This window comes from Zeus faber (assembly GCF_960531495.2).
Source record: "Zeus faber genome assembly, chromosome: 20".
In the NCBI taxonomy this organism is placed as follows: domain Eukaryota; kingdom Metazoa; phylum Chordata; class Actinopteri; order Zeiformes; family Zeidae; genus Zeus; species Zeus faber.
This window is the reverse complement of record NC_137207.1, coordinates 7,327,878-7,352,336: the sequence shown is the minus strand read 5'-3', so window position 1 is coordinate 7,352,336 and position 24,459 is coordinate 7,327,878. Positions and strand designations below refer to the sequence as shown.

Below are 24,459 nucleotides of genomic sequence, written 5' to 3'. Positions count from 1 at the left end.
ATCTCTTGACACATATATTGATCGTTGATGTCCAAGGTCCCCAGAGCAGCAAAGTCCAAAAAAAACGACAAGAAGAATTCCTTGTTTTAAAATAATCACGATCAATCAAGCGTCATTGCCGTCCTTGCAAAAAGGAAAGTTGGATTTGGTAAAAACAAACAAACAAAAAAATAAAAACCTAAAGTGGAGGTTATCATTTTAACATACAGAAAGAACTGGGAGGATTTATTTTGTTGATGTATGCTGAGTCTGAGATCATGATGCAATGGCCACCTTCTCTTGGAAATGTGAGGATTAAAATGGAAGCGGCTCTCTACAAGGATGGATCATACTTTTCCCCTTGAAAACAGGAAGATTACTGATGTCAGCTCCAGCTCATACCATTTTGATGCACCCGACACGGGAGATATCACTTTTTATCTCAATATGTCCTGGCTGTTGCTCGCTGCAAGAAGGGAGCGACGTTGCTTCATATTTCTGTACAAAGCATTGCTTCATACAGAAATTACCCTTTTATCTGTTATCTGCTGAAATCCAGAGCCGCACCATACCGCACAGGGATGTGTAAAGATTAAAAGCCCTCGTATGAATACTCCCCTTCACTTTGTGATCTACAGAGAAGAGTCCTAACATTCGGATTGATGATTTAAAAATTTTAATAGATTACACGGTATCTACAGAGGCGTTCCTGGAAAATGTACACGTATGTACTGTATATTTAAAAAACAAAATCAATAATTAAACATTTTTTTGTGTTGAAGTCGTATTATAATGTTGGCGCTACTCAAGCCAACAACAGAGTCAGGGGCCGTGAGCACCAAAGCAACAAAACACATACATAATATGATATCAGTAAATACATTTATTTTATATTCTGGCGTTAGTATGGATACAGAGGTATGTTTCTTTATATGAAAAATAAGGAAACAAACGACTTCCTTCTCAGTCGATTTCACCTGAAAAACATCCTTAACGTAGGATAGGGGGTGGAGGAGGAGGTGGCGGAGGCGGGGGCACAGCTCCCGATGAAGGCGGGGGAGGAGGGGCCCCGGATCCTGACGGAGGTGGTGGCGGAGGAGGTGGGGGAGGAGGGGCCCCGGATCCTGACGGAGGTGGTGGCGGAGGAGGTGGGGGAGGAGGGGCCCCGGATCCTGACGGAGGTGGTGGGGGAGGCGGAGGAGGGGGTGGGAGTGATGAACCTGTGGGGGTGGTGATGTGGGGCGGCGGGGGGAGGCCGGCGTCCATGCAGGCGGGCGGAGGAGGTGGAGGTGGGAGTGATGAACCCGTGGAAGTGGTGACAGGAGGCGGATTAGGAGGTGGAGGTGGGCTGCCGCAGTTGGGATTAGAACCTGAGGGCACGCCGGGGACTGACGGGGCAGGCACAGCGATGCCCAGGCTGGATCTGGTGAGATGGGAGCAGGGCATTGCTGCAGGTTTGGTCTTGATTGGCAAAGCAACCACATCTTCAAGAAATTTTGAACAACAGAATACCAAGACTATACGCACGTCTCCATTTATGCCTAACAAATACACGTGGCCTGTTCTGAAGTACACACAGCCCTGATAATTCAGGACAGTCTTACCCGTAACGGTCACTGAGACTGCTGGTTGGTTCCCCAGGCAGCGTGAGCGGAGCCACAGGACACTCCACAGGCTCTGGACCTCGACTTCTGAAAGGTTTATTTTTACTTAGTTCAAAAAGTATAAATAATAAATACTATGACCAAGAGAGGAAATCAGAAAATCAGTGGCTCTACATACATGGAGGCACTTCCAGTGCTCTGTATGCTGTCCGTGGTCCCTGTTCTTTTCCTGGGTGGCTGCACCTTGAGGAGGAAAGATATTCATCTTTTGAATTGAGGCGAATAGACAATGGCCTAATCTATCGCAAAGTCTCGCTGAGCCATTTATTACATCTTACATCCAGACAGAACTACAACAGGGTCGGAATAACATATTGTCCTAAGGGACCGGTCAGGGGAAACAAGCTGCGGTAGAGAAAGTCGTCCCCGATCAGTCACATGAACATGAACGTCACATGAAATCTCACCTGGAAGGAGTGTCCAATGGCGTCCAAGGCGTAGTAGGAAATGGGCGTTCTTGAGTAACGCCCCTCCGGCTCCTTCCCAGATTTAGGCAGAGTCATGGGCTTGGTACGAGACTTTTTTTTCGGGGTGGTGAATAAGCCAATCTCCCTCCTGGCCACCTTCTCCTGGTGGATGGCCACCGCCTGGGTCAGAGCACAACAGTTTACCTTCTATGGCACCGGGTAAACCCCCACGAAAATGTTTTCTAAGCGTCTTTAGGTGAAAAAATAAGTTAAAACGTGAGGAGAGGAGCAGTACATTGATATGTTAGGTTGAAGGTTGAGTATGTTCTTAGAAATTAAACCAAGACAACCAACTAAAGTTAAAAAAAAAAGAAATAGACTACGGCGAGAACAATCTTGTTAAATAGTCTTTGAGGTCAAATTCTCCCATTTTTTTAATGCTATCGCTCACCAGAGAAAGGAGGTTGATGGAGGACTCCATGTCTTGGATCTGCATGAGCTGGTTATCCAGGAGCATCAGGACGGTGGTCGCCAGGCTGTTTATCTGGTAGCTCACACTGGCCAACGCCTGGGTGGCCAGTGCCTTGGCCTCCTCAAGAGCCTCCGATTGATCCTCCGCCTTCCAAACATGATTTTGACGCCGAGGAGATATATGACTGTATTTTCTGTCCGGCCCATGCTATTTCCGTCACTTTTTCAAGTGTAAATGAGGTGAACCTGTACCTATGATTAACGCCTATGACAGGGGTTCCCCAAATACATCACCAGAAAGACTCTGCATTAAACACCAGTAAAGGCGCACGAGCAAATGCGCCCACGGCATGAAACAAGATGGGACAAAATAGGAAAACATGTTTTTAATTAACATTAACATTAACAAAAATATTTTAGGAAAACTTTTTTCGCTCTGACAGACCATAGGGGGCAGTGACCTGGCGACTACCGCCACTGCCCCCACTAGGCCGCCACCGCCCCCAGGGATCAAAAAAGTATGAAACTGTACACACTTTATCTGCTTATGATAAACTGCTGTGTATATAAACTTAACTTAACGTAACTTAAACCTGCAAAAAAGTGCACATTTAACGACAAACATAAAATATGTATTCATTAGTGTGGTTGAGGATATACATTTTGTGGGGAAAAACATCATATCTATACAGTTATATATATATATATATATATATATATATATATATATATATATATATATATATAATACCAAACAATATATATTAAAAGTGTAAAGCAGATCTATACACATTTATTAAATTATATATAATTTCTTTATTCTTCGGACCCCTTGGAATTCCTTTAAGGGCCTCTGGGGGGCAGGGGACCCCAGTTTGGGAACCCCTGCCCTATGAAGCCCTATGGGACCCCTCCCAAACTTTATACTCTACACTAAATACTTTATACACTCTAATTGGAGGTGTTACTCGCCATTACACAGCCGGATGGAGCAGTTTCCCGGGGACCCACCTGGGAGTAGTTGCTCTCGCAGTATTCTGCAACTTTGAGCAGGTTGCTGTGGCTGTCCACCAGTCGCTTCCTCGCGGCGGGCGCGTCCTCAAATACCTGCGTAATCACCCCCGAAAACCTGTCGTGGTCCATCAGATCTGCCCGCGCCTCCCAGTCGAGCCGGCGGAGAGTTGGTTGTGATTTTGAACGGCACGGGTCGTGGAGGATCGAGTCAAGTCTGGGGTATGGCAAGGGAGCCGGGGGAGGGTTTGTGGGGAATGCGGAATAAGCCGCAGGTAAGGAATTCTCAGGCGTGGAGGACGCCCACTCTGCGGAGCGAACGTCCCAATTACCAAAAAAAAAAAAAGACAACAGTTTAAAAAAAAAAAAGGCAAAATAGAAAAAATAAAAATAGAGAAATGTACAGTATATTCAAAATGTGTTCTTTGCACGGGATGAATGACATTAAAAGTCTATGGAAGGGACCAAGGGGCCGTGTCGTTGCTGCTACTGTATAGCCTCAGGGTATAAATATAAATATAGATTCGATATTTTGCACAAGATGAATAAATCTGTGTACAATAATACGGGCATGGATAGCAACAGCTGAGTAGGTCTAAATGATTACGATGCAATTTCAAAATGATTACAATGTCAATGTCAAAAAGTCATGGCAATGACAATAACATATGGAAATTAACTCAAACCCAAATGAACCCAATACATCTTGTAGGCTGTAGACAAAACAGTAAGCATGGGAGGTATATAGGAAATTATATTTGTTTGTTTGTTTGTTTGTTTACTATTATTATGATGATGATGATGATAATAATAATATTACTTATTTTGTGAATAATTGTGAATAATAATAATAATAATAATAATAATAATAATTATTATTATTATTATTATTATTATTATTATTATTATAAGATGCCTAAAACCAAAGTTGGGGGTTCATGTGCCTTTTCTTTCTTTTTTGAGCACTTACGCCTCTTAACGTCTCTGCATGGGCCTGGTGGCATGCATGGTCAAGACAAGCAGATGTGGGTCTGGCTTTCACTATTGTTGCCAGTCCAAGGCCTGTGTTTTTGTGAGTCATTGCGTCGTCCCGCCCACCACCCTTTTTGTTATCTCACTTTGCCCTTATTGTTGCTGTTGAGTGTACCACTATTAATTACACCTCTCGGTACAAATGAAGTTGAACTTGCAGATTAACTTATTTGGTAGGTGAGCATCAACGTGACTCCAACGTCTGAATTCCTCAAGGTAGACTATATCGGTCTCCTATACAAAGTTTTTGCTAAGAGGGAGGGAGAAAACGGTGAAACTAGGATGAAAACAGTCATTATTGTTCATTCCATAATGGTGCTAATGTCTCCTCAAAATAATGATTATTGTGAAGTTTCATTGCTAATCATTTCGCTAGGAACCCCTCTGGAGCCTCTTGGATGACCCCACGGAGTCCCCGGATCTCATGTTGAAAACCACTGCAGAAGGCTACACTTCATTTCATATTTTCACCTCCATGGCTTTTCATTGTTGGCGGTTAAACAGAAACATACATGATGTCATAAAGTGGGACTGTTGGTCAGTTTCAAAAGTTTCAAATTAGAAAAATCAACATTGAACTTTGGCTCAAACACATTGCATTCTATCCAAACACAGTAGGTGTCAGTATAGACAAATAAAAAAAAAGTTAACATTAATTCAGTCAAATATTTAAAATATGTTTTGAAGACATAGCCATGTATGTGTCTCACAACTCACATTTTTTACTTTACAATTAACTTCCACTTTAAGCTTTACCTTTCACTAAATTAGATTCTATTTTATTCTATTTATTTATATTATTATTATTTCAAATTTCTATTTATTTACTTCTTTAATGTATTTAATGTTTTTAAAACACATGTTGTCCAAAATAAAGTGTCTTTTTGTAAATTATGTGTGTTTTGTCATGTATGTCATTGCTGCTGCAACACTGGAATTTCCCATTGGGGATTAATAAAGTACCTTTATCTTTACCTTTATCTATCTTTATGTAAAATACATAAATAAGTAATGATAACAACAATATGAATTATGACAATGGAAATGCTTCCTTTAGGAGGCAGACACTAGAATTTAAAAACATAAAATCTTTGTAATGAAATCGTCATCCCAAAGTCAGAGAGAGAGAGAGAGAGAGAGAGAGAGAGCGAGAGAGAGAGAGAGAGAGAGAGAGAGAGAGAGGGAGAGAGAGAGAGAGAGAGAGAGGGAGAGAGAGAGAGAGAGAGAGAGAGAGGTACAATATGACTTGTGTTCTTTGATAGTATAATGATGAACATAAAATGAGCTAATAAAGTAATGAATAAATGCAGTTTGTAATTTATTTGAACCCACGTAATCATTTATTCACCACTGTTTCAACGGCAGCCTTGTTGGACGGCCAGCTGCTTTGCCTGTGGGACGTCGACCACAATGAGTTTATGGACCACAAAAATGAACCGGTACAATCTTTATCTGCTGATAATCCTGCAGGAGATGAATGCTTCTAAAACGCCATGTCTTTTATTGCTTTATTGGCAATTTTCCATTTTCTCCTTTTCCACTCAACATCTGGAGTCTTAGGGTGGGGCTGGCCTAACAATTTCTGTTGGAAATCCGATACCACAAGGTCCACATTGTTATAGGTCTGTGTCATCGACTTATTTCCAAGTTATTCTATTGTGAAGAGCAGACTTTCCCAAGACAGATTCTGAGGAATTACAAACCACATACACCCATTGAGGATAAACGTATCCACATGCAACAAAATTATTAAAAAACATGAACAACACTGCAGCTGAATACACAGGTATTCACAACAGACCTATCCCCTAAGGTGTTACATCCATCCATCCATCCATCCAACCATTCATCCATCCATCCATACATCCATACATCCATCTGTCCGTACAGCCGTCCGTCCATCCATCCATCCATCCACCCATCCAAAAGTATAGTTAATCTCGATGGTTTCCAACGTGGGGTCTGTGGTCCCCCCAGGGGTCTTTCAAAGGTTCCAGGGGGTCCCTAGCAAAATGATGAAGAGTCAGTCAGATAAGTGTCCTTTGGAACCAACCTGACCCTGTGTCCTTCGATGATAACAAGTTAATAAAGCAATAAATAAATGTGCTTGAAAGCAATTTTAGGTGCGTGTGATGGCGATATAAACCTTTGAGTCAGCAGCTCAACACACCGTCTGATGTGCGGGCCAAGACAGCGAACCACTGTCTGTTTGTCTGCTGATAAGACAAATTCGAATTCGAAAAAATTATTTACTTGAATTTTCTGTTTGCTTTTTGGAACATTGTTCTTCTCTCCTTTTCCAGCTGATTTCCTTTCAAGTTCGTCGCTCTGCCTTCCGTTTTCTGAACAGTTTGAGTAATTCCGAAAGCGTGTTAGCTATTTTCTGTGCTTTTTCAGAAAAAAGGTCATTTTCTCTTATGAGGCCGTGGCCTGAAGGGGGGCTTTTGGTTTTTAGGGGGTCTTGTGATTTCTTACTTGTTGTTTGGTTATGAAGAACAGATGTTTCCCGTGAAGACGGCATGAGCGCGATTCTTTTCACTATAAACCAACACACGGTGTAGTCGAAAAAAAAGCAAAAAAGAAAAGCAAACATTATTTATTCATAACAGACATATACCTCAAAGTGCAATTGATCTAAAAACACAAATATTCCCCCTGTAAGTATTTTATTGACTCGTCATTAGTGTGGTTTTATTTAACTGGCGTTTAAAACGTTTCCCCGAGCTGAGGAACCACAATATTCTATATGAATTATATTGAAATACCCATGACATAACAACACAATGCAGACCGTCAGGCCAGCAGTTTTTTATCGAAAATGTACAAAGCCATGAATGAAAGCAGAAGTAGTAGTAATAGAAGTTTCAGTGTTCACAATTGGGATGTCTTTATATATTTTTCCAGGGTGACCCACAACGGTATCTCCAGGCTATGAGCTGCTTAGTTATGAAGAACTGATTCCATTATTCGTGGGAATTCTCAAACTTTAACCCTTTGAATGAGTGAATGAGAATATACTGTACTGAATGAATGTGCCACGGGGCAAAAATTAGAATACATTCAATCATCCTGACGTTTATATCAGGGAAATCCTTTAAGTCTTAATATATGTGTTTTCGTAGCAGAGCTGTGCAAATGCATATCAAGATCTTTGATTTATAAATGACCAGAGAAGAACGCCTTCGTATTAACGCCCCCCCCGCAAAGCAGAGTGCACAAAATAATAAATAAATACAAAAATAAAGCAAATTGAAACAAATAAAAACAAAATTAATACATAAATAAAATACAAATAAAAAGCCAAATGGGCCTGAAGATCCAAACAAAAACACTGTGTTATTGCTTCACTTGTAATACAGTCTGTACATGTAGCTTTTTACCGAAATCTTAATGTAAACTAAATGTTTCTCCGTCATTTAATCTCTCGGTATACTGACGTTGTTATTATCAGTGTGGTTTCTAATTTGTACGACATTGTCATCTGTTCCCTGAATGTATTCTGCAAGAGAGAGAGAGAGAGAGCAGATTGATTCATCACTTGGATGCTTGAGTGGACAACAACCGGAGACCTTGACTCTGCATTGATAAAAGACAGTACAATTGAGATAGCGCACACACACACACACACGCACGCACACACACACACACACACACACACACACACACACACACACGCACACACACAGACAATTAGTGAGCTGCTGACAGTTTTGCGGGTCACTGTATAGCCTCGGGACTGACTTTGGAACGCTGAACCGCTGAACCTCGTTCCTTAAAACCCACAGAGGTAAAACAGGTCATAACCAGGAACCTTTGGAAGCTTAGCCTCGATCCAAGCCATTATGGGCGTCAGCTCGGTGCCTAAAACGTGAGGTTTCAAGATTTCCATTGTTCGAGAACGTGTCTTGTGAAATAGCCCCTTGTAAAAAGTTTACAAATTTAACCCCAGCGGAATCTTGACAAGGTGTTCCTGCCAACGGGAGATAGCGCAGAGCTGCTTGTTCTCAATGAGTAATGGACTTTCATCCACTGATTGACATGTCTGATATGTGCCGTGTGATTCAATGGACACCGCACCGAACATGTTCCAGATCGTATCTGCTTCTGTTCTGAGGTCGAGGATCAATGGCAGATTTCCTCAATTAAGGTCAGTCCACTGCCAAATGGCCGTCGCTGTCCCTCACAACAAATGACCCGTCACCCTGACCCATCCTACCCTGGCCTTCAGCCTTTGACAAGATCATAAAAGCAATAACATAATGAAGAGAGTGCTTTAGTATGGGACAATGACAATAATTTAGTTGTTTTCAGAGATCACTTATTTTGTTTGCTGTCTTATCTCACTAAGAGCAAACACTGTGGTCTGCTGTTAAACCTGCATGTAAAACGATGCTCAGGTGATACGGCGCTGGGAGTAACAGCCACCATTAGTGAGGCTAAACTCACTAGAGGTCAATGATCCCTAAACAGAGTTGTCAGCATGATTCAAATGCCATGTTTATCACTCTGACTATCAGCAAAGTAATTTCTTTCACAGTGCAAGATCTCAATTCAAAGTCCCAACCCTGTGATAGGGATCAAATCAGCATTAGATGTTTATAGACCCTAATTTCTTTTGCGGTAGAACTGTCAGGCATGGACTATTAAGTTGGCTATCACCCACACTTCTATGACAACTTGCCGTCAGAATGACTTGACACAGCACAAGTAAGATATTCGACTTCATCGGCAAGGCAATATTTAAGCGATAAGGTAAGCAGGGTGATAAAACAGCAAACCAAATAATTGATCATTAAAAATTAATGCTGACTGAAAGCATTGCATCATATGAAGCCAAAAAGGTTGATAATAATCATGGCAAAGGAATGGAGATGGAGGGTGAGGTGAGATGGAGAGAACATTGTTCACCTTTTCTGCACATGCGGAATTGGGATGGTTTCTGAAACAGGAAGCTCAAAACATCTCTCTGGGAACATTTTAAAGAGAATAACCCTTTCTGTGTAACTCGGGAGTTCCGTGGTGAGCTATGTTCTTCAAATAGCCATGCTATGCATCATGATCCCGAGTTTGTAGTTGAACTGGCACCGTGGATAAATTAAGGTGTGTTTTATAATATTCCCATTGCTTTGTTGTGTATTTGTTACAGACCAAGGATGACTCGGTCATTTATACAGACGTTCAAGTGCGATAGTCTCGTTCGATCGTTGGTCTTAATAAGCAGCAGTTGGATAAACAGCACAGCACCATCAAGTGCCGCGGGTGCCACCAGTGAAATTGGTTTTCAATTTGTAAACGCATCTCTTTCTCTCCCTGACACACACACTGTACATAAACTCACTGATAAACACACACACACACACACACACACACACACACACACACACACACACACACACACACACACACACACACACACACACACACACACACACACACACACACACACGTACCACCACCCATAGGAAGGAGACTGATGCAAAGCCGCGGCAGTTGCCGTGCAACAGCCAATGACAGAGGGTCTGTTGCACACTCAGCGCTGTTTGGATCACAACCGTAGACAATACAGACGGAGATGGTGTCGAGAATTCCTCTTCCCCTTCCTTCACACTTGGTGACTACTGTAACTGTCATCAAGCGTCAACAATATTTGTTTGTTTTGTTTGTTTACACATTTTCCATTAATGGTCGGATTATATCATCACGGTACATTTGCTCCGTGTAATGTACTGCAGCATGGAGCACATGAGGCAAATGACTTATCTTGTTTTGTCATTTCATTTTTTATTCATAATCAGGCTATGCTCGGGGAGGGAGAGAGAGAGAGCGAGAAGAGAGAGAGGGCAAGAGAGAGAAAGAGAGAGAGGAGATAAAAAAAGGACTTGTGTAGAAGTGTTTAAAATTGACATCCAGCATTTGTGATGACAGCCCCCTCCTTTCTTTCTGCTGCATTGGACACCAGAAATACCTCTGTTTCTATTTCTCTCTCTCTCTCTTTCCTCTCTATCTTCATGTCTCTCATCCGTTGCTTCACTCCGAGCCTCCACTCGCTGTTCTCACTCAGCCGAGGCAGGGAAATGGGAGAGCTACCCGGCTCCCAGAGCATCCAGTTGCTAAATAGTGATGAACTGCCGCTCTGCAGGCAACGGTGCTGTGTTGCATCGCATCCCTCCTCACATCTGCCACCGTACTGAAGTCAAACCTGACCAAAAGAAAACTGGGAGCACAGGAGAGGTATTGCTGACTAACCAGAGCTCGGGAGGCAGGTAAGTGTGTGCAAGTGAGGGAGGGAGAGAGAGGGGGGGGGAGAGATAGAGAGAGAGAGAGAGAGAGAGAGAGAGAGAGAGAGAGAGAGAGAGAGAGAGAGAGAGCAGGGTGGTAGTGGAAGTGAGAAAGGGGGAAGTCTGCAGAGGAGTGTGGGCAGGGTTAGCCTGCTACTTTAAAAGGAGCAGGGCTTGTCTGGTGTGTGTGAAGCGAACAGGCGATCTGAACAGGACGACACAACCCAAGGTGTGCATAAGTCAACAGGCCCGGGGAGAAGGTGCACTCTTCTCTCTCTCTCTCCCTCTCTCTTCCTCCCTTTCTGTCTGGCTCTGGCTCTCTCAATTCACTGGCTGCAGGGAGTTTTTCTGAGTCGTCTGCGACTGCTCAACTTTCTTTCTGACGGGAGAGGGGGGCAAGGACAATGAGCCATTTTCTTTGGGCAGCCGCTCTGCTGCTGCCAATTCTGGGACTCTCAGAGGCTCTGCCAGCACACTGGCTGCCAGGGGACTATAGCGGCAACGAAGCAGACGCGGCCAGGTTCGCCAGCGACTACAACAGCACGGCCGAGGAGGTCCTATTCCTCAGTGTCACCGCCAGCTGGAACTACAACACCAACTTGACGGACTACAACTCTGCACTTCAGGTAGGACGAGTCGTTTACACACACACACACGCACGCACGCACGCACACACACGCACAAGTCCATATGGGGAAGGTTCTGTAAAATTGGCTTCCTCTGGGCACAATGTTGTTAGTCCTTAAAAGCAACTGGCCTCCTAGTCCCCAAAGTGGATGGTCTTTGGGGGGGGGGGGGTCGTTCTGTGAAACCCAGCCCTGCATGACTAGGCTTATTCATCCCCATCCGGAAATAAAGGCTCAATTTCCTACTGACGCAGCCAACTCAGCTTGTGTGTTTCTGCAAATAGAAACAAACACACACGAGTGCCTGCGGTGCAAGCATCTCCAAGTCTCCAAAACATCCTCAAGGATTTGTCCAACCTTGCGGTCATTCATTTGTTGCATTTGTTGCTATGTGAGAGCTAATAGCTCTCACTTCAACAGTTTTTTATATTTTAAAGTTGAGAGACAGGAAATTACCATTCCTACAAGTTACAGAATATACCGTGCCACTGTAAGTGACATTACACTCCAGTCTTTATTTTCATGCCTACTGTATTGGAGATTTGGAACACGCTTCTGTTACAGATGAGCATTCATCTGAGGGAACAGGACGGTTTGATAGTACGCCTTGAACACACACACACACACACACACACACACACACACACACACACACACACACACACACACACACACACAGTCGCAGTCGCTCAACACATGCATATAGATACAACCAGCGAAGCTGAAGGTTTTATTTTCTTTCCCTGTGTGTGCTTGGACAGCTGTCACAACAGGCTTCCACTGCACCAACTGGGCTTAGGGAGCTGGGATCCCAGCACACTGACCACAGCAGGTGCAGCCCTGTCCACAGGATCAAACCGCACAATCCGACATGTTCGACACAGTGTGCGTGTGTTGCGAGGTGGAAGCCGGGCGGGCCGAAAGCTGACCCATGGGTTGACGGGCTATTGTTGTGGACACTTCAAAGGCGCGGATAAAAGGGAGTGAGAGCAGCGGAGGCCCTTTCAGATCCGGCAGCGTACGGTGAAAAAGTGGCACTCGAGGCAAAAGACAAAAGACAGGAGCTGGCACTAAATAAAAACGGCTGCCATTCTCTCTACATGTAGGGTCGCGTTGGCATTCCATTGCCGACAATCTTTTGGCAACATTATTTCTAACTCAGTGCAGATGATGATCCACGGGATTATAATTGGACTAAATGCAAACCGCCTGAGAGAGCGGTCATCCACAACTGACATCACCTTATCTGAGATTCAAGGCCGTGTCTGAGGCTCTTTAAGCCTTCAGAGACATTTAATTCACCTTGTACATTGTATAACACCATTGTGAGAGCTGCAAAGTAATAAGAACAGTAAGTGTAGTTTCGAAGTCTACCACAGGTATAGTGTAGTAGAAGTTTTTTTCCGTAAATGGATATGGATACAGTCGGTTTACAAATTTAATGGCATGGGAGCAAACCTTATTTCTTTCCGACCCATCCAGGTGAACTTTTCTCTACCCACTCTCCTCCCAAAATACAGCTGCGGCTTACCACAGTAGAAGAAGAAGGGGCGGGGGTTGCCATTTCAGCTATACTGTACTCTCTGTCAGAGAATCCAATCGGACAAAAACACAGGGGGGAAAGACAGGAGAGAAAGAGTCGAGAGGTCAGCTTTCATATCTCAACCTGTCAGCGTCACCGTCACCGGCGTTCAAACTGCTGGATGGTGGGGGCAGATAAGCCGGGCCGTGCTGCAAGGAAAACAGGCACGGGATGGAAGCCGCTGTTGTGTCAGCTTTATCAGGGTGTGTGCACAGCGTTTAGGGAGCACTGGACAGGGACTCTATTCTCTCGGGTTACAATAATAGCAGCGCACGTGTGGATGTGTTCCACACTCCTAACACTGGCACCAGCAAACCACCTTTAAAGCAAGGACGTTTTTTTTTGGTCAGACATTCCACACTTAGAATTAAGACGGTCGTGGTTGACCGTGACCTTTGAAGACACCATAAAGACAGGTTAGCAGAAATAGGTATGTTTTACACAGCTACCGCAGTTAACATTTCACTGTGTTATCCTTGAACTCTCTACATAATCTTTATCTCGTAAATTAATACATAGAAATGGTACAAACCAGCACACGCTGATGGTCCTTGGTGATCCACACAGTGACGAATGCTTTTTATAAAGAACCCCTGTTCATGTTGACCGTTCCCTTCCTCCTCCTCCTTATTCGCCCCTTCTGACTCCCCGTAGGTGAACGCATCCCTCGATGAACAGGCCTTCACCGAAGCCTGGGGGAACAAGGCCAAGCAGGTGTTCCCCAAGGCGATCCTGAATAATCTCACTGACACACAAGTCAAAAAGCTGATAGAAAAGATCAGCGTACTGGGCGCCGCCAACTTGCCGCAGCAAGATAGAGCAGAGGTCTGTTTTCCCACGTCACGTCACGGCTCTAACTGTGCAATTCGCAAGATTGGATAATAACGGAATGTGTTTATGTTCATCTCTAGTACAACACAATTCTCAGCACCATGGACAAGATTTATTCAACTGCTAAGGTGTGTCCGAAGAAAGACGAATGCTGGAGCCTGGAGCCCGGTAAGTTGATTAAAATCAAAGAGATGATATTTTGGTGCATAATAAAAGGGTTTTAATCAGAAGTTTCATAAAAATGGAAGGCTACAGCAAGGAATATGAAGCCAACTATGATGCCAAAAAAGATAAGAAAGACCAGATATGAAAAACAAGTAAAGTGGTTGCCGATATCGATCTCTAGGAAACCTGGAAACAGGAGGCGGTCATTAATCCTGGGCCGGCTGCAAGGGAAGTCTTTAAGCCGCATCTAATGGGTGTTGAATAACTCCAAACGGCGGGCTGGGGAGCTTTTAACGACGCGCCACACAAAGCTTGTTAACTTTGCTCTCTCTCTCCATCTCTCTCTCTCTCTCTCTCTCTCTTTCTCTCTCTCTCTCTCACGCTCTCCATCATCAAAGTGGGGGTAAACAATGGCCCTACGCTTGGCTCCTGTCAGCGCACCTCGGCAAAGAAATAATTGCACGGAGAGCGCTCGCCTGTATGCACAGCAGTAAAACAACAACCTATTTGAGAGCTGGGGGGCACACGGATATGGAAAACAATCGCTAAATGTGAATGGGGAATGGTGTGTGTCTGTGTGTGTGTGTGTGTGTGTGTGCGCGTGTGTGCGTGTGCATGTGCGTGTGCGCGTGTGTGTGTGTTTTGCGGTCCCCCTCGACGACTCTCTTCCTTTCCATCAGCTCGAAGGGGAAACATTTACAGGGAGGGATGTGGTCGCTCGGTGGCGGACCCCTGGACACAACAACAAAAACGTTGGCTTTGTTTTGATAGCAAAAGCGGCGCCCTCCCTAAACGGGCTATCTGTGTTTCCACCGGTCTCCGTACACTCTGTGGCCCTTTGCCTTTAGCCTATTTCATGCCTTAATTTCCTACCCCCCCCCCCCCCCGTTAGAAGATATATGCCGTCCAGGAGGCACCGCTGGCGAGTCATAAAAAACACATCTGTCATGGAGCCTTCAGACAGAGCGAGAAGTTATCTAATCACCAATGCTTCCAGGTTGTTTCAGGACACCTCTCTGATATCGCTCCTCTACTCATTGTGTCCCATTCTCGTCTCCGTGGCTGTGTGTTGTGACTGCGTTTTCAATTTATTTATTTATTTATTTTCACGGGGGGGGGGGGTTTTGTTTTTTTTCAGAACTGACTAATATCATGGCCAACTCCAGGAGCTACAAGAGGCTGCTGTATGCCTGGGAGGGCTGGCACAATGCATCAGGTGTTCCACTCAGGGACCACTACCGCAAATTTGTGAAACTCAGTAACACCGCCTCGCGAGCTGACGGTAAGAACAATGCACAATCCCGGCTCCTTTTCAGACTGGAGGGGGGGAGGGCTGGTTGTATAACCCTTGTATCCGCTCTAGGTTTTGCAGACACTGGCGAAGACTGGCGCTCCTGGTACGAGACCCCGACCTTTCAGGATGACTTGGAGAAACTTTACCAGACCATTGATCCGCTGTACAAGAGCTTGCATGCCTACGTCCGCCGAAAGCTGTACAACCAGTACGGCCCCAAGTACATCAACCTCAAAGGACCAATCCCTGCTCACCTGCTAGGTACAGAAGATCCTCCTCTTCCATCTATCTATCTATGAAAATTTAAATAATCTGTCAGGCTAAAATGGCCTGTGTTGCTTGTCCCAGTTCATTACCGTAAACATGTACAGTATGTGCCACTTAAAAAGGTTGCCAGAGTGACTGGGAATCGAACAACCTCAAAGCCAGCTATGGTCAATGTTTAAGTGCTCTCTCTCTCTCTCTTGCTCCCCTGCTCTCTCTCTCTCTCTCTCTCTCTCTCTCTCTCTCACTCCCTTCTCTCCCACAGGAAACATGTGGTCCCAAACCTGGAACAATGTGTATGGCATGATGATCCCCTTCCCTGAAAAACCAAACGTGGACGTGACAGACAAGATGGTCAATAAAGTGAGTGGAAAAAAAGAAAAGAAACGTGGAACGCCAGAACTGTGGGAATGTTTGCTTTTGTCCCAGAAGGATGTATCGGAAAATATGTACATATCCACTCAAGGAAATGTTATGCGTATCATGAGATTTGCTCTGTTAGTCTTGGAAAGAGTTTTCTGAGTATGAAAAAAGAAAAACACACAATCAAATGACATTACTATTTAAATATATAATTTCAGGTCAGATGAGGCTTTCTTTTTCAGATTAATTGTATTTTGATTTTATTCTCAACAGGGATACAATGCCACACACATGTTCCGTGTAGCTGAGGAGTTTTTTACTTCCCTGGGGTTGATAAGGATGCCCGAAGAATTCTGGCACAAGTCCATGCTGGAGAAGCCCACTGGCCGAGAGGTGGTTTGCCACGCCTCCGCCTGGGACTTCTACAACCGCAAAGACTTCAGGTAGAATGGAGGCCATCAAATCCACCTAAGATGCATTTAAGGATCTCATTGACCAAACTGACTAATTTGACAAGATTAATATTGCAGTGAGTCTGCCTTCTTAATGTACATACTGTATAGCAACCAACAGAATACATTCCAAATAAAAAAAACCCCAAATGGTTGTATCTTGCTTCTAATATAAAAAGAAAATGAAGCACATAAAACACCAATCGCTTGCAGGCGCACTCTTGAGGACATAAATGTCAAGAAACGAACGAAACATCGACTTAATCCAAATACTCAAGAATCATCATTGCACCTCATGAATTACCCATGAACAAAAGGAAGTGCATGGCCTTCAGAGGGTGTTGTTTTGTCTCTCTCCATCTGTTTAAGTTGTCTTTGCTGTTGATGCATCACTTAATAATATCCGCCGCCGCCCTTTAGGATCAAGCAGTGCACAACTGTGACAATGGAGCAGCTCTTCACCGTGCACCACGAGATGGGACACGTCGAGTACTACCTGCAGTACAAGGACCTGCCTGTGGGCTTCCGACGCGGCGCCAACCCAGGCTTCCACGAGGCCGTGGGGGACGTGCTGTCCCTCTCCGTCTCCACACCCAAACACCTGCACAGCATCGGCCTGCTGGACGAAATCACCACCGACAATGGTATCTATATTAATAATATACGCTAAAATACATGTATGTATATGATGCATACTGGGCTGGACAACATCTTGTCTCGGACTTTCCAGCGCCATTCCTTGTCCGCTATGTCTGCTCCAATCCAACAGTGAAATTATTGATTGTGATGATATTCACAACAGAATTTCACAAGCACTTTTACTAACTTTCAGACAGTGAAAAAAACTCAACCTAACCGCTGGTTTAAAGTCATGAGCATTCTCGTGACACAAGAAATATTTACCATAGAGTTTCTCATGAAAGCCTCACGAAAAGAGTTATTCCCAAATAGTGTGGAAGATGATGAACTTACACAACTTTCTTCACTGCAGAGACTGACATCAACTACCTGTTGAAGATGGCACTGGAGAAGATAGCCTTCCTCCCCTTCGGCTACCTCATTGACCAGTGGAGATGGGGAGTCTTCAGCGGACACACTCTGCCAGAGCGCTACAATGCTGAGTGGTGGCACCTCAGGTAGCATAACGTCAAAGACTCAAGACTCAAACCGAGTGTTCTACGAAAACACAGAGCGACCCACGTGCAAAGTATATGTATGTATAAATGTACGTGTTTGTGGACGACCTTCCTTTCTACTGCCCATCACTTGTGGCGAGGTGTACAGAAAACAGTCATACTTAGTGATCTATCAAATAGAAGAGTGATGAGCTGGAATCCCCAAATTGCATAGAAGAGTAGAGCTCAACAGGTGGATGTACGGGAGGTGGAGGGAACACAGCCAAACAGGCAGCAAAGCAGGCAGAGCAGGGGGGATTGGCTGCTTAAATAGGCCGACCCACTATGGGTGTGGAAGCGTGTGGCACCGTTGAGTTTGTCGGACAGAGCTAGCTCTGCAAGCTACGCATAACTTCTAGAATGCAAATCTGACACAGCTTTTTCCTTTAATACCCATTTTAAAGGACAAAATACCAAGGCATCTGCCCGCCTACCCCACGGACAGAAGATCACTTTGACCCTGGTGCAAAATATCACGTCCCTGCAAATACACCCTACATCAGGTATTGTCCCTCTCAAACAATGCAAACTGAAATATGGCAGCTAACCTTGGCTGTCAATATTCTCTATTCGTAATGCACGTTGTGATGCTTAGGGTATGAAATAATATGCCATCAATAAAAAATACTGGCCCCAGGCATAAATAAAAATGGCCCCAGGCACCCAAGGTCATACTGCCTGCGATCCAGCAAGTAGCCTTAAGGCTTAGGCATAAAGAAATGGGGCTTAGCCACCTGTACGATCCCCTGCAGGTATTTTGTGAGCTTCATACTGCAGTTCCAGTTCCACGAGAAGCTGTGCCAGGAAGCCAATCACGTCGGTCCCCTGCACACGTGCGACATCTACAACTCCACGAAAGCCGGGAAAGTTTTAGAGTACGTACCCTGATAATGACTCCATAATTTGTCAGTCTAAAAAAAGGTAATTTAAGGATGTCCCAATCCTAAAAAACGGATTTGTTACGGCCAAGTGATACTGTGTAATACTGTTTCCTTTTAGGAAGGTTCTCGAGTCTGGGTCGTCTAAACATTGGTCGCAGGTCCTCCAAGAAGCTGTGGGAAACAACAGAATGGACGCCGGTGCACTCATGAGATACTTTCAACCGATTATTGACTGGCTGGAAAAGCAGAATGTCAATGAGACCATAGGTTGGCCAGAGTTCAACTGGGTACCACCGATTCCAGTGGGATACCCAGAGGATATTGGTGAGAAACAAATTTGGCAGACAGCTACACACTGATCATACACCAATTACATTTACATTACATTTTCTAAATGTATCCCCCACTTCATAGATAAGAACACGGACGAGCAACAGGCCATGGAATTCCTTGACAAGTACAACAACACCGCTGAGGTGGTGTGGAATGCATACACGGAGGCATCCTGGAAATATAACACTGACATCACGGAGGCAAACAAGCAGGCCATGGTATGAGGCCAGCGAGACGAACGGCCTGACCCCTCACATGATTGTTCTGTTCAGCCAATGAATACATTATTTCAGAAATAAAGACTTGAATGAATGAATGGTTGCTGAGTTGATGAGTTAATCAGTGAGACAGTTAAACATCTGTGGAAATAAATTAAATGAAGTGATCTACAGAATATTCTGTGTCCAGCTTCAAAAGAACCTGGCGCTGTCAAACCACACACTGGAGTACGGACTGCAGGCTCGCCAGTACGACACGACTGACTTCCAGGACAACTCGGTCAAGCGCATTATTAAAAAGCTCAGCGACATCGAGAGGGCCGGACTGCCCAAGGATCAGCTGGAAGAGGTGGGGTGACACACGCAGACCTGGAAAATACACATTTGCCGCGTCAAACAGAATAATTCGTAAAATTATTTTGCTCCAAAAAATTACCATGTTCGGCATTTTTTTTCAGCTGGCATGTTTTATGAAACAACCACTCAGTGTATTTATGCTGTTTCCATTGATGGAGGCGGGGTCAGCCTTTCTTAGCAAGAATGCAACATAGTGTTAGTTGTGTTGTTGACCACCTAGTTGTGGTCAGTTAAATGTCGATATGGATGAACATTCACAACAAACAAAAGCCCGCTCGGATGAAAAAGCATCTGCGGTTTTAAATGGAATCCTAGGACTTGCACTGTAATCCACCCAACACAGATGATTGAATGGATTTCAGCTTAAATTGGGTTGCTCCACACACGGGTAATATGATACAAAAAAAAGGGAAAATACTTGTATTTAAATGTATGAAGGACATTCTTATTTGGTTCTTGGCGGTGTAATGGTAGGGGCGAAAAGAAGAATTCCCCCAACATTTTGGTTACTACGGTTGGAGATGTTTCTAATCAGCTCTCTTTGTGTCTTCGCCTCTGCAGTACAACACTCTCCTGTCCAACATGGAGACTAAGTACAGTGTTGCAGAGGTCTGCAGAGAAAATGGGACCTGCCTTCCACTGGATCCAGGTAGAAGTCTTATTTCAATGAGTTTCTACGGATGTATATATCTTTAAAAAATAACTTGTAACACAACAATGTTTACCCTTTGAAAATGGACATGTCGTGTTTTAAAAGAGCATGGCTGCCTTTTCCCTATATGTTTATGAAGTATGCGTTATATCTAACATCTTGACTTCCTAAAGCATGTTTAGGTGAAAACATGTTGTCTTTTAGATCTCCAGAAAATCATGGCTGAGTCCAGAGATTACAATGAGCTGCTGTTCGCCTGGAAGGGCTGGAGAGACGCTGCAGGCAAAGTACTGCGCAAGGACTACCAGAGATATGTTGAGCTGGCCAACACAGCAGCCCAGATGAACGGTACGACCTTCAATGTAAAACCGCGGCAAATGGTCCAAGACGACGACGATTTCCTTCACACTCTTCCAACCCAAAACACATTTTAAGAACGGTCTTTGAGTCTATGATGTTATCTGTTACCAGGTCACCCAGACAACGGGGCTTTCTGGCGCTCACTGTATGAGACTCCTACTTTTGAGCAGGACCTGGAGGCGCTGTGGAAAGAGTTGGAATCCCTGTATCAACATGTGCATGCTTATGTACGCAGATCCCTCTACAAAAAGTATGGCGAAGAGCGTATCAACCTCAAGGGTCCGATTCCTGCTCATTTGCTTGGTATGTGCCAGAGGTTGAAAGGGATGTTTGGCATTAATAGCTTTAACTGCGCTTAAAATTTCTATTAGAATTTCAATCATTTTGATTATCGTGCCGCTTGAGCTGCAGCGCGCAAGAGTGCAAGGAGTTGAAGCTGAGGTCACTGGTCAAAGCCAAACTTCAATCAGTATGTCACTAAGAAATCCAACATGGATTCTGACCGCTGCCAAAACTCCTCTTTTATTGTGTGAGCATACCCCGCCGGCACTTCGTTGTTGGCTGCACAAGCTTTTGGGTTTAGTCAGGATTACATTTGCTTTCAGAATCATCAACCGTGATATTATGTGTGACACTTCCACATGGGTAGGGTTATTGTACCGACTCAGTCATAAATCCTGCTGGGTGTAGCCCTGGCACAGCAGAAGACACCACATGCCATCACTTTTTATGATGTGAGAAATGAAATATGAAGGCTGGACCTAATCGTCTTGTGTCCTTTTAGGGAACATGTGGGCACAGACTTGGTCTGGCATCATGGATCTGGCCATTCCTTACCCCAACGCAACACAAGTTGATGCCACACCAGCTATGGTGGCAAAGGTGAATTGCGTTACCCTCCACCATTTCTCTCTACACCTCTCTCTCTGTCCTTTTGTTTAAAGTAAAGTGATGAAAACCAGAAAGTCAATAAATAACCTTGTGAGAGAATCGTTTCAGCACAGCGCCTTACCTTAACCTGCACTGCTTTTGTGCTACTACCTCTGAAGGGCTGGGACGCCAAGCGGATGTTTAGGGAATCCGATAACTTCTTTACCTCTCTGGGTCTGCTGCCCATGCCACCGGAGTTCTGGAACAAGTCCATGCTGGAAAAGCCAACGGATGGGCGCAAAGTGGTGTGCCATGCCTCTGCATGGGACTTCTACAACCGTAAAGATTTCAGGTTGAGCCTCATGTTTCAGTGGATTTAATGCAGACATTTCTACAGTGACACAGTGGAATTACCTAGTTTATCAATTAAGAAACAAAAAAATGTTAATCACAACCATCCTGTTCGTGACTTTGTTTTTTCTTTCTTTCCAGGATTAAGCAGTGCACGGTGGTGACCATGGATGACCTGGTCACTGTACACCACGAGATGGGTCACATCCAGTACTTCTTGCAATACAAAGACCAGCCCGTGTCCTTCCGCGACGGAGCCAACCCCGGCTTCCACGAGGCCATCGGCGATGTGCTGGCGCTGTCTGTGGCCACGCCCAAACACCTGAAGGTCATCGGCCTTCTGGACAAGGTGGAGAACAACAAAGGTGAGTCGGTCTAGACGGTGTGGGTACGATGAGCACATTGGGTTAACTTGGGTCTCTCCTATCGAAGCAACAGCATGGCTTCACTTCTTCACAAAAATCATCTCAAACTCATTGGTGCAAAATATTTTCTCCTTTCGTTTACATCTGACCACCTCTCAAGAGAGTGACATCAACTTCCTGATGAGCATTGCCCTGGACAAGATTGCCTTTCTCCCCTTTGGCTACCTGATGGACCAATGGAGGTGGAAGGTATTTGACGGACGCATCCCAGCCTCCGAGTACAATAAGGAGTGGTGGAACCTCAGGTTAGGAAAAACTCCTTATTTGTGAACACATGTAATTGTAGTTAATCAGTTCAGTAAATGATTCATTGATGGGTTTGTGGATTGGTTGGTTGTTTGGTTGGTTGCTTGGTTGATTGGTTGATTGGTTGATTGATTAGTTGGTGGATCGGTTGGTTGATTGGTTGGTTTATTGGTTGGTTGGTTGCCTGGTCACATCAATGATAAAACCTTTAACTTCCCTCCCTCCCACTTCACTTGGCAGGATGAAGTACCAAGGTCTGTGTCCACCCGTCGCTCGCACCGAGGGGGACTTTGACCCGGGTGCCAAGTTCCACATCCCTGCCAATGTGCCCTATGTCAGGTCGGCAGCCCATTTCATTTATATCTCACAGTGTCCAACTCTATACAGTTGATAATATTGACACAATCACGTGGATGCTTTCCATGCGTCTCATGTGAAACCCATTAAATTTAATTTCATTGCCTATGGCGACCAGATGACTGAGGGGATGTTTGGTTTGATCCTCCTTCAGGTACTTTGTCAGCTTCATCATCCAGTTCCAGTTCCACCAGGCTCTGTGTCAGGCTGCCAAGCACAACGGGCCCCTGCACACCTGCGACATCTACAAGTCTAAAGAGGCCGGGAAGCTGCTGAGGTAGTTCACCTCTACAGTCAAATAGATACAGCCAAATCATGTACATACGAGCATGTAGGGCAACCATGGAAACATCAACAATAGAAATACATACATAGCTGTGTGAGATTTTATCTTTAGAACATAGTTCAACATAGTCTATGGGTTATCCAAAACACACCATGAACTGTACTAATGCGATGGTTTCTTCTTTCTTATTATCATTATATATTATAACTGTTAAATTGTTCCTGTAAAAAAAAAAGAAAAACTCTGAATAGGATCCTCTCCTGCATTCAACAAACAAAGAACACTCCAGCGTTCAAACCTCTGAGTCAAGTCCTTTTTTGACTCAAAAGTGTATGTCGCTTTACAAACCTACAGCCTTAGTTTGATTAAGAGAGTCAAAATTAACAATGTGGTACCTGCACCCAGGATAATCACAGTCAGCCAAACCCTTCTTCCCTGACCTCTGACCCTCTGGCAGTGACGTGATGAAGCTGGGCTTCAGTAAGCCCTGGCCAGAGGCCATGGCCCTGATCACCGGCCAGCCCAAGATGTCCGCACAGCCCCTCATGGAGTATTTCAAACCTCTGATCCACTGGCTGGAGGAGGAAAACAAGAAGAACAATGAGGTCCTCGGCTGGCCAGACTACGACTGGATGCCTAGTCCAATCCAAGTACCATCAACTACTGTACCTCCAAGTACAATCCAAGTACCATCAACTACTGTACCTCCAAGTACGATCCAAGTACCATCAACTACTGTACCTCCAAGTACGATCCACTGCCACTACACACTCACCCCTTGACATGACAATGACTTTTATAGCAAAGTTGATAGTCCGGGAGCGTGTTCAGAGAGAGAGAGAGAGAGAGAGAGATTTGGGATTTTTTTCAGTTTTTGAACTGGACAGAGGCAACATCAATTGAACAAAATTAAAATAACTCGTAAAGAAACACTTGCCTCCCTCGGGATTGAAAGGGCAAGGCTTATCACGCAAAGCCCAAATGAGAAACAAGTGAGACAGAGAGAAAGAGATGGGAGAGAGAGGAGAGGGGGAGAACGTGTGATGTGTGGATGAATAACTGAGCAAACTAGATAATGATGAGAAGGTCAAAAGTCAAGAGAGAGATATAAGCGACCATGGAACGCGGTTTAACGCAAAGTTTTTTGAACAATGATTGTTACTGGTGCATATGACTTAGAAGCTCCTGTGTGAAGACGTTTACAAAGCTCTTTATTTCCTGCCTACAGCTGATGCTCCCACGGTGGAGTTTTTGGGAATGAATCTCGATCCTGCAGCAGCCACTGCTGGCCAGTGGATCTTACTGGTCATTGGCCTGCTCCTTCTAGTGGCCATCATCCTACTGGGCTACAAGTACTGGAAGTCCAGGAAGCCAGAGAAGTCTTTGTCCACCATGGAGCTCAAGCAGAAAGACTGAAGTACACTGGATTCCAGCCGCCCGATTTTACTGTAGCTTGCACTGTGTCCATGTTTTTCTTTGTGTACTGTACAGTACGTTCCGATCAAATATTGTTTGATACTGTTGATGTC

General features: G+C 44.5%; 2 protein-coding genes across 3 annotated transcripts; one reads left to right on the top strand and one right to left on the bottom strand.

Moving 5' to 3' along the window:
- Positions 1–969: 969 nt before the first annotated feature.
- On the bottom strand, positions 970–3,664 carry abi3b (ABI family, member 3b; the record flags this gene model as incomplete). Its single annotated transcript, XM_080020742.1, has 6 exons — positions 970–1,402; positions 1,584–1,670; positions 1,762–1,826; positions 2,051–2,230; positions 2,502–2,669; positions 3,533–3,664. The coding sequence occupies 6 exons, from the start codon at positions 3,662–3,664 to the stop codon at positions 970–972; spliced, it is 1,065 nt and encodes a 354-aa protein (XP_079876868.1).
- A 7,439-nt stretch (positions 3,665–11,103) lies between these two features.
- Positions 11,104–24,437, top strand: ace (angiotensin I converting enzyme (peptidyl-dipeptidase A) 1). Of its 2 annotated transcripts, XM_080021700.1 has the most exons (25): positions 11,104–11,468; positions 13,705–13,875; positions 13,962–14,049; positions 15,185–15,328; positions 15,410–15,601; positions 15,870–15,967; positions 16,241–16,410; positions 16,840–17,063; positions 17,411–17,555; positions 17,999–18,097; positions 18,347–18,469; positions 18,594–18,799; positions 18,890–19,026; positions 19,217–19,375; positions 19,945–20,032; positions 20,240–20,383; positions 20,507–20,698; positions 21,180–21,277; positions 21,445–21,617; positions 21,758–21,981; positions 22,142–22,286; positions 22,528–22,626; positions 22,799–22,921; positions 23,388–23,677; positions 24,159–24,437. In XM_080021700.1, exons 1-25 carry the CDS (start codon positions 11,247–11,249, stop codon positions 24,344–24,346), a joined length of 3,942 nt encoding a protein of 1,313 aa, XP_079877826.1. In that variant the 5' UTR covers positions 11,104–11,246; the 3' UTR covers positions 24,347–24,437. The 2 variants fall into 2 exon arrangements, with proteins under 2 accessions (XP_079877826.1, XP_079877825.1); XM_080021699.1 differs by lacking the exons at positions 11,104–11,468; positions 13,705–13,875; positions 13,962–14,049; positions 15,185–15,328 and having other exon boundaries at positions 15,479–15,601; positions 23,388–23,641.
- The last annotated feature ends 22 nt before the right edge of the window (positions 24,438–24,459 follow it).